The sequence below is a fragment of the Chlamydotis macqueenii genome, chromosome 13, assembly GCF_036417535.1.
Source record: "Chlamydotis macqueenii isolate bChlMac1 chromosome 13, bChlMac1.mat, whole genome shotgun sequence".
NCBI classification, from domain to species: Eukaryota; Metazoa; Chordata; class Aves; order Otidiformes; family Otididae; genus Chlamydotis; species Chlamydotis macqueenii.
Genome location: NC_141568.1, coordinates 15,324,067 through 15,339,719, shown reverse-complemented (window position 1 = coordinate 15,339,719; position 15,653 = coordinate 15,324,067). Strand labels below are relative to the sequence as shown.

General features: G+C 53.0%; 1 protein-coding gene across 1 annotated transcript in view; it reads right to left on the bottom strand.

The window, feature by feature from the left end:
* Nucleotides 1-15,653, bottom strand: part of HYDIN (HYDIN axonemal central pair apparatus protein) — a 151,833-nt gene that overhangs the window by 36,452 nt on the left and 99,728 nt on the right. The window contains exons 24-38 of the mRNA XM_086757793.1: nucleotides 12,509-12,701; nucleotides 11,687-11,821; nucleotides 10,799-11,008; nucleotides 9,781-9,918; nucleotides 7,912-8,089; nucleotides 7,259-7,389; nucleotides 6,392-6,525; nucleotides 5,213-5,349; nucleotides 4,565-4,692; nucleotides 4,257-4,448; nucleotides 3,715-3,864; nucleotides 2,409-2,648; nucleotides 1,960-2,128; nucleotides 1,277-1,438; nucleotides 276-443 (exon numbers count right to left, since the gene is read on the bottom strand). Coding sequence (XP_086613919.1) covers nucleotides 276-443; nucleotides 1,277-1,438; nucleotides 1,960-2,128; nucleotides 2,409-2,648; nucleotides 3,715-3,864; nucleotides 4,257-4,448; nucleotides 4,565-4,692; nucleotides 5,213-5,349; nucleotides 6,392-6,525; nucleotides 7,259-7,389; nucleotides 7,912-8,089; nucleotides 9,781-9,918; nucleotides 10,799-11,008; nucleotides 11,687-11,821; nucleotides 12,509-12,701 — 2,465 coding nt within the window. The remainder of the gene's footprint in view (nucleotides 1-275; nucleotides 444-1,276; nucleotides 1,439-1,959; nucleotides 2,129-2,408; nucleotides 2,649-3,714; nucleotides 3,865-4,256; nucleotides 4,449-4,564; nucleotides 4,693-5,212; nucleotides 5,350-6,391; nucleotides 6,526-7,258; nucleotides 7,390-7,911; nucleotides 8,090-9,780; nucleotides 9,919-10,798; nucleotides 11,009-11,686; nucleotides 11,822-12,508; nucleotides 12,702-15,653) is intronic.

Genomic DNA, 15,653 nt, shown 5'->3' with positions numbered 1-15,653 from the left:
ACTGCCCCCACAAGGCAACAGGGACCCTAGGCAATGTGGTCCCATTAAATAAATGGGGACATGGCCACTATGGGGAAATGCGAGCCTAGCTGCACAGACACAAGATGAGCCACACCACTTTCACCAGCTAGGCAAAGGCCTGAGATCATTTCATGTATCAGCAGAGGTGTGGCTTACCTCGCTTCACTTCAGCTGGTCAACCAAGCACCATGGTCCACCAGGATGTGTCTCCTGCTTCCCCGCTTCCTTGCAGCTAAGGGCTGCGGCTCACTTACCCGTCAGTGGTGCTCCATGGACAATGACAACAATTCCTCTACGGTTTCGGGCTGTGAGCCCCTCTGCAGAGATATCGATGCCGAGGTGGCGGGCTATAGCCCTATAGACAGGGCTGTCATCCAGTTCTCCCACGGCCTTCTTGCTGCTGGCGGCACTTTGCCGATGCTCTGCTGTGCAGAACCGGGTAGAAAAGTCAGTCCCCTGCCTACCTGTGATCCTGATCATCCTCCCCATCCCCTCACATCCTGGGAGAGGAGACTGCTGGAACTAAGATCACACCCGAGGTTTCACCATGCTCTCCCTTTAGGCTTGTGCAGATCAGGGTCTGCCCTAGATGCTGCTGGAGGTGCCTGTTCAGAGTATAGCAAATGGGGTGGCAGAAAGAGGAAAGAACAAGCATCTGGCACTACCGAAAAGGACCGGGCCACATCTCCTTCCATGAACTGTCAACATGGTCCTCATGGGAGTTTGGTCTCAGATCCTGCTGAGTGAGGGGGGGGACAGGGAGAACTGGGCATTTTACACAGTCCCAAAGGCTCCATTTGGGGATCAAGTGATTATCCAAAAGCTGGATGCTTTAGGAGTATTACCATCAGGAAATCTGGCTGGGCTCTGAATTCACTGTAACAGCATCTACAGAGAATTCCCACCTTTGGCCCTTCGGAAGCCACCAACAGACACCTCAGCTTGCAATGTCATGTAGGACAGAGAGCACCCTGCCCTGCCTAGGAAAGGGAACAGCGTCATCCTGATGCCAGCAGCTCCTGGGGGCAAAGGTGCTCACTTGGCAAAGCTGGGGAAAACCTCCCTGTCCTCTCACGTGTCCTTGCCCCAGACTCTTCTCAGGATCCTACAGACTTGTTAGAGAAGAGCAGATTCAGGGCCTACAAGAGCGAAGACAGCACCAGGCTGCAGTGAAGTGATGGAGGTGACACTGAAGTCCTCCACTGAGGCCCTTTTGCCAGAATGGACATAAAATAGGGGAAGAGCTTTGGGTTACTACCTGTCCCGCGTCTTTTCTCAACGCCTTCCTCCTTTTCTCTGCATTCAGATTTCAAGTCCATCTTGTTGGACTGACTTTCATAAAAAATGGAGGCGGCAACGATCCCAGCAGAGCGTCTTCCTCTTTGATCTGACGGAGACTGGACATATTCAAAGTCTGCTGAGGCGGAAAGACACGGGCAGGGAGGAAGAAGGTGAACATGGCTAGGCATGTGCTCTTTGCTGTTCGCCACTTTGCATGGCCACACGCAAGAGACTGAAAATTTCCCAAGGAGGGAGATTCCCAAGGCACTGAGAAGCCTGTCAAGGCTGTTTCTGCCCTCAGGAGAATTTTGAGCTGGTGCTTTTGCTGCTGGGAAGGAACAAATATAAAGTAGCCGGAGGTATTAGACCTGGTCCTACTGGCTGAAGAACTCATCCAATACTACTCTTTGCGGTTCAGGGACACAAGGGGGCATCCTGATTATCTCCCCACTCCATGGCAGGCAGGCACTTGCTTTAGCTGCACTCAGGGCTGGTAGAGGATGTGTGTTACAAGCCACAGACTTTCACCTGGAAATTCCTCCACCAAGCTGGGGAATGGGTGGCTGCTAAAAGCATGGGCTTTCCAGGGAGCTTAGGGTGCCTGGGCTGGACGCCCTGCTGTGTCCGCACTCAGGAGAGCCAATGCCAAACCCTCACCGTTGTCCTGGCCTGCTTGTTCCCCAGTCTCGGACTTTGTCTGCTCATCCTGCAGTCTCTTCTGGTCCTGATAGTACTCCAGCACCTCTGGGGGCAGCTTCTCCCCTGGGGCACGCGGAGGCAGCAACAAGGTATTGTGGCAATCGTAATCCTTCAGCGTCCGCAGGATCTGTGCACACAGGGAAGAGAAACCATATACAAGGTGCGTTTCCTGACCTTCATCACATGAACAGACTCCCCAACCAACCTGTCTTCTCCCTCATTCCTTCCTCCCAGTGACATGAACTATCCAAGCCCCTCCACAGCCTGCCAGCAGAGCTGGCTGGCCCTGAAATGCCACCAGGCTTTGCCCTGGGGACTGTCTCCATCTCCCTGGCATGAGCCTGGGAATGCTGGAGTGCTATGAAGCTATGGGAGCATGCACACGGGGACCAGACCTTCCCTCTCACCTGCTCCTCAGCAAGGTACTGCTGGTCAAACTCCAGTGAGTAAAACTCGATGGGGAACTCGCACGGGTTCTTCACCACCACTGTCCCCTCCGCCCCGTGGCTGCATGGCAGCAGTGGTCCCAGCTCGAGCACCGAGGGGCTGAACTCAAGTTGTGGCTCCAGCCCATACCCCAACACCTGCAGCTGGAGGTGCTGGCTGCTCTGGCAAATGTTAATCTTCAGCTCGTCTCTGTAGAACTTCTGAAAAGAGAGAAGTGCAGAAAACTCCTCCATGAAGTCCCAGGTGACAGGGCCTCAAATTCAACCCTTTCCCCAAGGTCAGGGGTGTTATCAGGACCACTAAGGGAAACAGAAAAAAAATATTTACTTCTAGCTGGGGCTACAGCATCTGCATGCTGGCTCTGAGTAACTGGGATGAACCCTGGTGTGCAGTGTAACTGGATATTTGGGTACCAGATGGATCTAAAATGGTCTATCAGATGTTTCCACCCAGTCATGAGGGAATGCAATGCTCAAGAGAAAGGTCCTCAGGGTTATGTTGCCCAGACACAGTCCTGGCACTGCTGCACCAGGCAAACGTCAGCTGTATGAAGGAGGCAGATGAGCTCTCACTGGCTGGACATAAGGGTCATCTTCTCTGCTGAGTGCTTGGCTCTGGTCAAAGCCAGACACAAGATGGTTACAGCTCTACGAGCAACTAAAAGATCCCTGGGACTGTTCCCAGGCATGGAAGCACTTGTGTCCATGCTGTTACACACTGTTGGTTTCCAGGTCACGGCGGTCACATGCAAAGTGCCTTTGGCAATGCTCCATCATTTACGGCAACTCCCAGGCTGCCTGGGAACACGCAGGCAGGGCCAGAGCCACAGGGACTGCCACCAGCACACCACTACAGGTGACCATCCTGCCGTGCCCAGGAGGGTGTCTGGTGGCTGTTTGGTCTCCTGGTACCAGTAGCAGGGTTGGCCCAGATCAGCCCTTCCAGGGTTACCTCCTGCGAGCACGCCAGCTGCTGTGCACCAGGGCACTGCAGCCTGCAAATATGCCCACGCAAGGGGAAAGATGAGGAGAAACAGGCAGATTTCCTCCCACGTGCTGAGAGGTAGCCACACTCCAGTGCCCTGATGCTCTCCATGCCAGCTCCCCATAGGGGTTTCAAAGGCCCTCTCAGAAGGGTGTTCGGAAAAGGAAACTGAGGCACAGAGGGCATCAGGCTTGCAGAAAGCTCCAGGTGGAGGTAGACCTCATCTCCTCCTCACCGCACTGCCCTGCCAGACCTCCTGTGGGTGACACCCACCAATCTTACCTCTTCCGTGGGTGAAAACCTGACTTGCACATTGCATCGCTGTCCCGGAGCGAGGTCTCCAGCTGAGGGCAGCACCTTGAAGACACAGGGCTTGGCGTTCAACTCCTGGAGCAGCTTCTGATGCACACTTGCTGCCAAATGTTTGTCCACCTGAGCACAGAAACCAATCGTGTGAGGTCTCCTTGGTCTGTGAGAAGAGACCCTTGGTTCCTGCAGGGCTCAGATACTGTCATGGTGCTGAGAGCATCCACACCCAAACCAGCCATGGCCCCCACTGGCCTACAACTGGAGGGAAAATGCGTAGGCAGGGCAGGTAGACGGTTGCACTGTCCTCAGAGGAGGAGGAATGAGTGAAGATGGCACAGCAGAGAAGCATCAGTTAGTGAACAGGTCCAGGTGAATCAGATTTGCTCTGTATCCTCTGAAGCTTCCTCAAACAAGCTGCAGCCCAAGTGCTCAGGCAGCCACAGGGGCAGAAAAACCAAGAGAGGCAAAGAAAATCCAACCAAGAAGTTACACATTACACGTTGTCTGTGCTTTACCTTCTTAACAGGCTCATTCACGGTGATGAACCATTTACAGGGGACCTGAAGCTGATTGTGGAGCTGGACGGTTTCTTCCTGGCACTGTCCACACTGGACAGCAGAGAACTCCAGTGTGTCCCTGGAGAGGCAGAGGGACGGCACAGCAACGTTGGCACGGAGACGGATGTGAAGTGTGGGACCTCCTGCTACCTAGCAAAGGACAGAGTATCCAGACGAAAGCCCAGGTGACATCTGCTGCTGTCCCCAACCTGCCGCCTGCCCTGAAAGGTGGTGCAGGCACAGGGAGACGAGGAAGGATGTGGTACCTTGATGGGCAGGAGCACGTCCACCTCTCCCTGTGGAAGGTTGGCACTTTGTGGGTCAAAGCACACTTTGAACATCTCTGTCTCACAGTAGGGCAGGTACTTCACATGGTCCAACTTCACGCTGAAACCTTGAACAGGTGAAAATAAATCAGCTGAGATAGACAATTGACATGAACATGTCACAAGCATGTTAAAGCTATATGGGTGTCCTGACTGGCAGCTCTGTGAAGGACCCCTTTGCATCTCTGGAGAAGCCTGCCATTCCTCCTCCCTTGTCACCGCAGAAGGAGAAAGGGTTTTCACAGCCAGAGTCCAAGGTCCACATGGTAAAAAGGAAACACATCAGATCAGGATCTCCAGCAACTCCTTCTCATCAAGCATCCCAGGGCAGGATGCACAAACCTCTCCATGGGAGAATTTCCAGCTAAGACTCCCCCATGCCATGGTGCTCCCTGGAAAACAGCTTAGAGGAGACACCTGACCCCCCTTTCAGACACAGACAGGCTGTAAAGCACCGGGCAGAGGGTCACAAGGAGGAAAAAGCCATACAGACAAGCACTCAGAAAACTCCCCATGTCCAACAGCTTAAGCTAATCTGTCAGAGATAGCTCCTTCAAGTCCACATGAAGTCTCTCCAGCAATGATTACCTGTGTCACGCAGATCCTGTCCCTCGGTGTGGAAGGACACAGGGAACTGCCCAGTGTTGGTGACCTTCACAATGTGCGTGTGGATGTCACCAGGAATGACGTAGCCAAAGTCCAGGACATACTCAGGCAGCTGAGCCCTGAAAGGAGGAGTAAGGACAGTTCTTAAACCACAGCCTGGCTACATTTCCAAGTAGGTGGAAGATGCGAATAAAGTGGATATTTCTGCATCCACTGCTGTAAAAACTCAACTCCAGCCACTGAAACCCAAGGCCTGACCATCTGGTAATCAAAAAAAAAAAAAAAAAAAAAAAAATCACAGGCAGCATAGGCCATAGGTTTTATCAGCTAGCAATGGAACCTTAAAATAAAATTAGATTAAAATGGATACTGGTCATGGCTCCTCTGCTATGAAAAGTCATTGTAGACAAGTTCACTGGACCTCCACTGGTCTCGGTGGAACTGCTAAGCCAGGGGTACAGCCCAAACCTGAAATTGCTTCAGGACCTTGTAATAAGATTTGGCCCCACAGGAATCTTCACCACTCTGCAACCAGAAGCATCCCAAAACAGCACCAGCAAATGCAGTAATCAACAGCTACAAGACTCATGGGAAGGTCTTTCTCCAGAGCAATCCCACTAGAGAAAACACATAAACCATCTGTTTTGCAGAGCATCTTCTTCCTGAACTGGAGCCTACCGTGCCACATCACAAAGGAGCAAAGAGAAGGACCAAGTTACCTAGGCAAGCCCTGCAGCCCCATCAAGATCCAAGCCACGTTATTTAGGGTTTGTCAGGCTAATATCTGTGCAACTCCCTGCTCTTTTTGCTTAGTGTGATCTGTTTGTTTCCAAAGAATTGCCAGCTTTATGTTGCCTTTTTCAGAGCTGGTCAGCAGGGATAGTGTCTGTGCTGTCTGGGCAGGCTTGATGGTCTGCACTGGACCTGCTCCGCTCTAAGAGCGGAACCCAGCATGTGTGGGGAGTTGAGCACCTCCAAAGCTCAGGGGGGCACTGTGGAGGTGAGGACACGCCGCTGCTCACAGGGAGCATGTCAAATCCATCAGGATCAGATCCCTTCTGAAGTCCCCAGCTACTCCCAGCTCTGGAGGCAAAAGGAGCTCTCAGGAGCAGGGGTGCACCTCTGGGTGCCTGGAGATAGAGTTCAGAAGTCCCCACTAACTTGAGAAGCCTCTGACGAGCACACTGGTCAAAGGCAGTGTCCTCTGGGGCACGGGAGGAGAGAGCTTTCTGCTGCTCCAGGGCGTGTTCCTCTATCAGCACCTGCTCCATCTGCATCTGCAGCCGAGCGTCCAACTGAGGAAAGGAAAGACAGTGGCTGGTTAGCAAAGGTCCTTCTCGAGGCACAGGCTTGTCTCTGAAATAGGATCCCACCCTGCCCTTGTTGAGAGGGGTGATGGGGCCCTCCTGTCTCGCTGCTCAGTGTCTGTGACACCTCCTGCTCTCTTAGCCAGGACCTCATCTCACAGGAAATGAGCTCCGTCATCTTTGCCTGCCCAGTCACCGTTATAAAAGATGATCTGGTCAGACAAACAGACAGACAAGCCAGAAACCTTCCAGTGCTCCAAGTATTTTCCTGCCACCAGCCAGTGCCAAAGCAGCTTGGACAAAAGCTCTCTTGAAATGGGAACCACGATAAATTTGGTACCTCTTGGAGGCGAACACTGACAGCACAGTTCCAGGGCACAGGCCAGGCTGCTGCTGTTAAGCTCTGTAAGCCTGGCAGGGCTTGGGTTGTGAGCAACGAACACCCCAGCGATGACCTGCATCTCCACCGCAAAGTACCATGCATTCAGTGACTCGAGCATGGCCATCAGGATCTCTCCCCGGGGCCAGGAAGCTCCTGCATCTGCAGGAGGAACAACTCCCAGAGGTGGGCAGTCCCTTGGGCAACACTGAGCTGATTCATGATTGCAGGCAGGGAGGTCCCAGTGCCAGCAGGGTGCTGGGAAGCCCACTGTGGGGTACAAGGGGCCCAAATGACACAGGGGGAGCACCCTGTGCCAAACAGGGCAGCAGCTGATCTCACCACAGCGCCCGAGTCGTCCGTGGGTGGCTCTGTAGCTGCAGCGTCCCCCAGAACAACTGCTCCGTCTCTCTGGCTGTCATCTTCCATCTTTTCTTTCGCCTCTTTGAGGATCTTCTCATATTTTTCATTTCCTGAAGGAAGAAAACATCCAGAAGTAGAAGTCTGGGCACAGCACCATTCCCATTTAAGCTGGGACGCCCCACTCCCCTGACACTGACACTGGCCTCTCCCAGAAACACACTCCTCCAGCAATGTATGGAAAGTGGATGATGCTTTTTTTTCTATGAATCCTGGTGTTCACTCCCACCCATCTACCTCCCCACACAGCAGCACCTCATCCCCTGCAACGTGATGCAATCCAACCCTGCCAAAACCCCTGCCAGCCCGCAATGCTTTCCCGAGCATTTCTGTCTAGCCGTCATCTCCCAGGCCACCAGAGACACTGGTAAGCTCTGGAGGATGGCTCCTGGGGGCTTCAAGAGACTCGAGACGCAACCAGAGGGCTGAGTGTTGGTCTGACAGCCCTGAAACCTCCAGGCTCAGTGGAGGTGGGTGTAAGATGCCCTAGGGACGTATAACATAAGGGGGCCAAAAAAAAAAAAAACAACCCCAAAACAGAGGACCTTCCTGGGGAGCAGACAGGCAGTGCTTACCCTTGATGCTCCTGGGCAGGTCCAAGCAGATCGTAGGAAAGCTCCCCTCTCCTTTCAGGGAAATTTCTTCCCACTCCAGGTGACCCACTTGGATTTGGAAAGTCCTGCGGAAGACTCCAGGCATTCCCGGCAGGTAATAGATTTTCAGCACTTGCTCCGTGCCAGCTTCAACGTAACCCTGCAGAGTGCGGGAGAAGAGGGAGGGAATGCACCAAAGAAGGTTTGGTGGAGGGATGGCTCAGATGACAGCCATGCTGAGAAGAGAAGGCAGGTTCTCAAAGCTAATAAAGTACCAGACAACATCACCTTCTAGCTTTCTTATATCCAAAAGCTCACTTCTCCTACACCGGGATGCAGCGTCCTTCAGAGGGCTGTGTTCCCACGGCACAGCCTGCCCTCTGCTCCGCATGAGCACAGCTCTTCTGCTAACGATGTTTACTCTCTGCGAGCAAGAGCCAAACTGAGTAAACAAAAGCCCTTTTGCCAGCCACTGTGGAAGATGAGTGAAGTGTCGTGCTCTCAGCGGAGCTGGCAGCTCCTGTCATAGCACATCAGTGGTTTCCAGGCTGGTGTTGAGCGGCCTGGCCCCTTATTAATGACCCCAACCAAACACCTCCTGCCTGCGTGCGTGGCAACACTGAGGGTGCACGAGCCTATCCAGTCTCCCCATGACCTGCAAACATACATCTCTGGAAAAGCAGGAGGAGAGACTAGGATGGGATCCAGGGAAGGTGTTGCCAGGAAGGTCACCTCCTCTCTGGGCTTCCAGAAGAGCTGTCCAAGCCCCAGTCTGGGCTCACGCCAGCAGGTCAAGAGCAAATAGAAACACACTGCTCGGGGTGACAGGACATAGCCACAGCTTCTGCAGCTCGTCCTCTGCACACTGGGCTGGACCCTCAGCTCCCTGCTCCCCTCCACAGCGCAGGAGGAAGCTGGTGAGCGGGACGGATCCTGCCGCTTGGTCCCCCGAGCCCTCACTCCAGCGCACAACACAGCTGCAGCAAAGGCGAGCCCTGCCAAGCTGCCAGGGCCGATAATGCTGTCACAGCAGCCAACTGCGCGGGTCCAAGCGGAGCTGTGTCTTTGGAGGCTCACAGAAAGAGGGCATCAGCGTATCATCCCTTGTAGGAGACAGGCACAAAGAAACGTGGGAGCCATTTGGCTTCCTCTTCCTGTTGCAAAAGTGGACGTAGGTAGGAACATTGCTTCAGCTCAAGACATCCAAGCAGAACGGAAAAGCTGGGATGGTGGGATGCTGCAAACTCCCCTCCTTGCTATTCCACAGCCCTGCTCCTCCCCAGCCCCTCTCACTGCCCCACGGAGCTGCTGCAGAGCAGCAAAGCTGGAGGAGCGGGGCACCTGTACAGGGGCTGTTATAATTCTGGCAAAGGAGCTTCAGGCCCAAGCAAGGAAGTATTTAAGTCTCACCTGGTTAGTGCTGGCAGCGGTCAGGCAGGGTTTGTTATGGGCAGGGACGAGGAATATGTCCTGTCTGATCACACAGCCTGGGTAAGGTGACCCTCAGGAGAGCCTGCACTACACAGCCCCTGGGCCAGCACAGCCGGAGAGCTGGGGTCCAAAGAGCTCCCAAAAAGCCACCAGTGCCTCCCACCAGTAGTTCCTGTATGATAGCAGAGCCACACACCAGTAAAGGCCATTAAGGGAATCTATTAGGACCACGCTTGCTTGACCACACCTCTGCCCCTCAGCAGCAATTGCTTACAGCCCTGTCTCTCCTGATCTTTTTTTTTTGTTTGTTTGTTTGGGGTTTTTTTTGTTTGTTTGGTTGTTTTTTTCTTTTTTTTTTCCCTAGAACCCTTTTCTGCGCAGCCTGATTCAGGCCCAGTGTTAATCACTTGTGCCACTCACCGTGCTGGGCACGACCAGGGGCACGCCGGGCAGAGGGCTGTCTGCAGCGGCCGTGCTGGGGTTTAGCACCGCGTAAGTGAATCCCATCTTCCCGCTGTTCTGCAGGGTCACCTCTGCTTCCGCGACTTCATTAAACAGCTGAAGAGAAGACAAAGGAGCAGGAAGTTACCGACACCAGTCTGCTGCTGGGAATCTCCTTCCTCTTTCATTGGGATGAGAGCAAATGAACACAACGCAAGAGAAGCAGGGACTGCAGAGGAGATACAGGCACTCGACTCTCCCAGGTCAACCTGGGGAACCCACAGCCACAGGGTACCCCTTAGCCCCTCGTGGGAACCGATAGCAGCATGCAGGGGGGCAATACCAACCACACAAAGATCAGTAACAAAGAAACTAAAGAGGATACAAGCTCTCTGCACCTTAGGGTGTCCCCTAACAGCTCACTGAAACAAAGGAGGAGTCCAGGCACTTCAGAAAAGGCACTCGCATACAAGTCTTTGCAGTGACAGCAAAAAGGGAGATGGACAGTCCAATACATGGCCAACAGCTGGAAATATCTGTGGGGTTTTTAACTGAAAAGAAGTCAAGCAGGGATCATTCTGGGACATTCTCTCCAGCTACAGTGACTGGAAGCCCAAGATAATTCCCTTCCTGGTTTATTTTGTTGATTAATCAAGAGCATTAAAAGAGAGCATCTCTCTAGGCGTCAGGCTTTGGGAGCGGATCAGCAGATGGATGTCTTGGGGCATGTCCCTCCAGAGATCACCACTGGGATACTGCCTGTTCCAGGAGGCAGAGTTAATAATCTTGAAGAGGAGAAACTGCCAACTTTGGGGGAGCACAGGTGGAGATGGCCATCAAAAACCAGCTTGGACGCAAGACTTATCACTCAAAGGTTGGACTTCCAAGCCACATAGCTGACAAAGTAGCTAGGAAGAGGAGAGAGCTCTAGGTCTAGGTGGGCAACAACCCACCAGTGACGGTTTCAAGGACCTCTGCCAAGGGAAATCCATGGTACCTGCAGCCCATAGTCGATCTCTGTGATGTCTAGGAGGTAGTTGATGAGCGAAGCCTCCCCACTCAGCGCCATCTCATAGGTTGGGCCTCCCTCCACCCTGCACAGTGCCATGACGCGGGCGACAATGTTTGCATGGCCAAAGAAGATGAAGGTGACCTGCTGGCTCTCACCCGGCTGTAGCACACCGTACAGCGGCAAGATGTCAAAAACCTGGAGGCAGGGGAGAAGAGATCGAGATGTTGAGCATTGAAACGGATGCAGAAGAGCCATGGCTTGGAGCAAAGGACAGACACAGCTGCAGGGGCCTCTTCCCCAAACACAGGCAAAATCATCCTGGTCTCATCTCACACCCTCTCTGCTTTCCAGTGGATGGACCATGGGAAAAATATTCTCCCATACTCACTAATTAATGCATTCATTAAAACATGATATTAAAGTCATCTGAGAGGTCTCTTAGCAGCAAGAAATTCTCTCCACTGCAGAACCTGCCTTTAGAAACACCTTTTACTGCCTTTAGAGAAACATGAGACTTGGAGGTGAGAGCCCTTGGAGCCAGGGGGAGGACACCAGCCCAGCTCATCTGACTCCTGATGCTTTTCACTCTCTGATTTGCATGCTGCTCTCTCTCAAGGTGCTACAGCAAAATCTACTGCAGAAGTTTCCTATTGACCACTCGATTAGTGACAAGATGGATAATGCTGCACAGGTAACATCCTACGACATGTCCCACACAGCCTCTTCAATCACCAGTTCTTCAGCAGTGCTGTGGGATGTGCTTGGAGGGGTGCAAAGCCGCTCTGAGTGGTGCTGAGGGCCACCAGTGGGGGTGGCAGCTACGTAACTGCTTGCCACACTGGAAATGCAGAAGCAAGACACATTCCCACTTACCTCCTCTGCTCTTAAAGTGAGAGGCTCTGCCTCCATGAACTGCATCAATTCCTTGATCTTCACTGAACTCTGACTCTCCACAGCACCTTCCAGGTCTGCAGCACCTTCCAGCTCCACAGCAGGGGATGGTAGCAGCTGGAAAACAAACACCATGGGCTGCAGCAAGCAGCTGGCTGGTTGGGTGAGACCACTCTGCTGCTGCAGGCTCCACCACCTCATCGAGCCAGGAGCAACTGAGATGGGACCTAGGCGCAAATCAAGTAGGGCTATGTCCGTGCCACCAGCTGAGTGTGGGTCCAATCCCACCCACAGATGAGACACAGGCACTATCTGCACTTGCTACACGCAAGCTTGTACGAGGAAGCTGGGTACAACCAGCACTCAGTCCTGGTAGAGACCTCCAGAGCATTTCGCATCCTCACACCACCCTGGCTTCACTCACTCCTGCCCAAGGAACACACCAAGAATCCCACAGACGGACAGGTGAGGCTTTCCATGACAAAAAAAAAAAAGGAACATAGCTGCAAGTGATCCGATCAAAAACGGGAAAACAAGGACTTAGCAAGTGCACGGCACAACTATCCCACTTCAGAAGGTGTTTTGGTCTCATCTCAAGCGCTCATTAGTGCTGGAGAGCTGAGGATCTCTGCTGGGGCGTTCTTCTGAAACAACACCTTCCTGAAGAAGGCAGCTGAGATGCCAAGCCCCGTCTCAGGACACATGACAACAGGGCAGCACAAAAAGGGAGGTTGGCATGAGCATGGCCTTTTGGTGGCAAACTAGGGGAGTCAACGCAGGCAGCAAGCCTACAAGAGGATCTACCTTTGCCTCCAGGGAGTCATCTGCATCTGCTGGCTCTTGGAGAGGATCCCTCTCTACTCCCAGGGATTCAGCTGGCTCCTCCGCACGCCCGTCCCTGGAGCTGCTCTCTGCAGAAGCCGAGTGCTCCAACCAGGCTGCCTCCTCCTTCAGTGGCTGGCATTTGATGGAAGATTTAGGTGCTGGAGGGCTGAACCTGGAAAACGACATCACTTTGACCATGGACCTGCAGTGGGAGGGAGGGAAGCCTGCACGAGCGGCCCCTCAGCAGGGTGCGGCCCCTGGGTGGGCACCGCTGGTGTGAGCTCAGCGATGCTCCAGACCAGGATGGAGCAGGTCAATGCTTGGGGCTGTGTTTATCCTGAATGTTTCCCCTGACAATCACCCACAGGTCAGTACAAACAAGCGGCGACGCTGTAGCTTTCTCTACATACCATCAGGCAGGAGCCCGGACGGAGCCCACAGCCCACTGTGCCCTGACCGGACAGAGCCCAGCACCATGCAGGGGCACCCGCAACGCCCATCATGGGACGCCCTCGCAATGTGGAGACACACGCTGAACAATTCCAGGCAAAGACTCACAATTAAACAGCCCATTGATCCCCCTGAGCACCAAAGCAGCAGCGATGAGTACTTTGGGGAAGGAAGCTCTGGTCATTTTTCAATTGATACACAAACTGTTTGCGAACCAACTCGGCAAACGATTCAGCACAGCAGTTCAATGGCTCGTTTTACCAGCAGAGCCGAGTTTATAGTTTGACCAACAGCCATCAGTGAGAAGTAGATGGTTTAACGTTTTCAGACATTCCCAGGTGACTCAGATCACACTCCCTGATTTAAATCGCAGCAGGTGCTCACAGTAACTCTGCTCATATTTCTAATGCCACACAGACAGACACTCCAACCACGCCTGCCTGTCGCTCTGCCTATTTGCAAGTGCTCCCCATCGGCAAACAACGCAGATTTTTTTTTTTACAGCACCTAGGGTGCTTCATTCCCAGCTGGGAATTCGGTGCATTTCATGATGTGGTCCCAAAGGAACACTTGTCTTCAGCTTTATAGCTTATTATTTAAGGCTGGTTTTCATTTTGGATTAGAGGCTCTGCTCTTCACAACTCCCAAGAGGTCCCACCTGACTTGTCCTGCCTCCAACCACAGGGAAGAACAAGATTTGGCCCAAACGAGCTTCTACAAGCAGGGACTGATGAGCAGCAGTGCTGTCACCCCTCCTCAGCCCTCCCTCCTCCTGCTGCTGGGACCCCAAGCAAGACCTTGGCAATATCCACATGGAAGAACAAACCAGGACGGAGGCGATGAAGGCATTCACTTGCCCCTGCGGAGCATCGCCCATCTACAGTCCCATCTGCACAACCTTTGCACTTCTCAGCTGAGGCACCTTAATATGTGTCAGGGTGCACTGATGGGCAACGAAACTGCTCAGCACCTCCAGCAGCCGCTAACTTTGGCATCTGCATAAGGATGAAATAAATTCAGCTGTGACCATAGTGCTTTTGGGCAACCTGCAGCTGAACACTACCTGGTGACAAGGGAAATGCCTGCGGTCTAGGGGTACCAATCGGAGCACCTCAAAGCCCTCCAGCTACGCACCAGTCCATGCACCAGTTCAGCGCATGGGTCTGGCCATCATCGCGACGGCTGTCCCAGAACTGCTAGCTACAATCCATCCTAGCAGGAAAATGAAACCACGGCTCTTAGAGCCACTTGTGATAAATACAGCGGGTTAATAACAACTCCCGAGGAGAGGTAAATGTCCGAGATGGAAAATCCATAATAATTTATTAAATTACCTTTAGTTTTATAGAATGGTTTGAGGCAACTTCACAGGCTCACGATGCCTAGACAACAACAACAACATTTTTCACTCTAAAGTAGAAGCCCTCTGGGACTCAGTGCTGGGAGATGATGTGATTAGCAAGTCCTGCTGCAGAGAAGCAGAAAGCACAGCGAGGGACTTATTCCAGTGGGGGAAGTCAAAATGAGTAACAAGAAGCGTAACATGAAAAGGAAGGGAGCAAGGAACCCAAGGTGTCAGTGGAAAGTTGACTCCTCGGACAAGAAATCTTCCTGGTGCTGAAGGAAAGGGGGTTGTCTTAGAAAAAGAGAAGGAAGGGGAAGATAAGATGTTTAGCATGAACCCAGGCTTTAGGTAGCTCTTTCTCTGAAGGGAATCGGGACATTCTGGGCATTCTCCAGCACCTTCAGGCCAAGGTTGGGAATGCAAAGAGCAGAAAGCAGTTCCTGCACCTGCAGAGAGGATCCATCCCAAACCAGAGGGGCCAAAGGGCTGTGGAAGTGCCTCCACCAGCCCCATGGAACAGAGACAAGGAGCCTCCTGACATAAGCAGGTCAGCCTGGAGCTGGAGAGGCTGAAAGCAAGGTGAGATGCCCCTCTGGGTCTGTCTCACCCAACCTGGCCACCCCTCAGATAAGACAAAATGCATCCAGGAATTTAACAGTGGAGATGTAGCGGGAGCATGGGTGGGTTAACACCAGGGAGAGAGGAGTCCTTCCTGCTGGGGCCAGCACAGCCTTGTGTCACCCACTGTCCCCAACCTCTGAAACGTTAGGGAAAAAAAACCCTCAGCCTGTCTCCTGGCTTCTGAGCCTGCTAGGGACACAGCTTCACACCACTTCCCACACCCGCCTCTAAAAATAGAGGAGCTAGAAATCACACCACTTCTGCAAACTACATGCAAAGATTCATGCGGGATGACGTGACCCTGCCTGCTCAGGCTGTGCGAGAACCAGCAACATCAGGACAGTCACCCCAAAACTGAAACAGGAATGCCCGAGGTCCCTGCACCCCTTGCCAGCACCAAGGACATGCAACCAGAAGCCACCATCTCTTCACACTGAATGCAAGAGTTTCAACAGTGCTGAGACTGCTTCCCTAGCGCACGGCACCCACCCGCAGAGCATCCTTGCCCAGAACGCCAACGACCACTCGCTGGTGCACCCGTTAGGCACAGCATGGGGTAAAAACAAGCCTCCCAACAAAGCACAAGCTCTTCTCAGGTTATCACAGGGCAAAGCACTGGACACCACACACCCGTGAGGCATCTAAACTGGCTTACAGACCCCTACGATGTCCTTCTATTTCCCCTTTGGGCCACCAGATCCATATTAA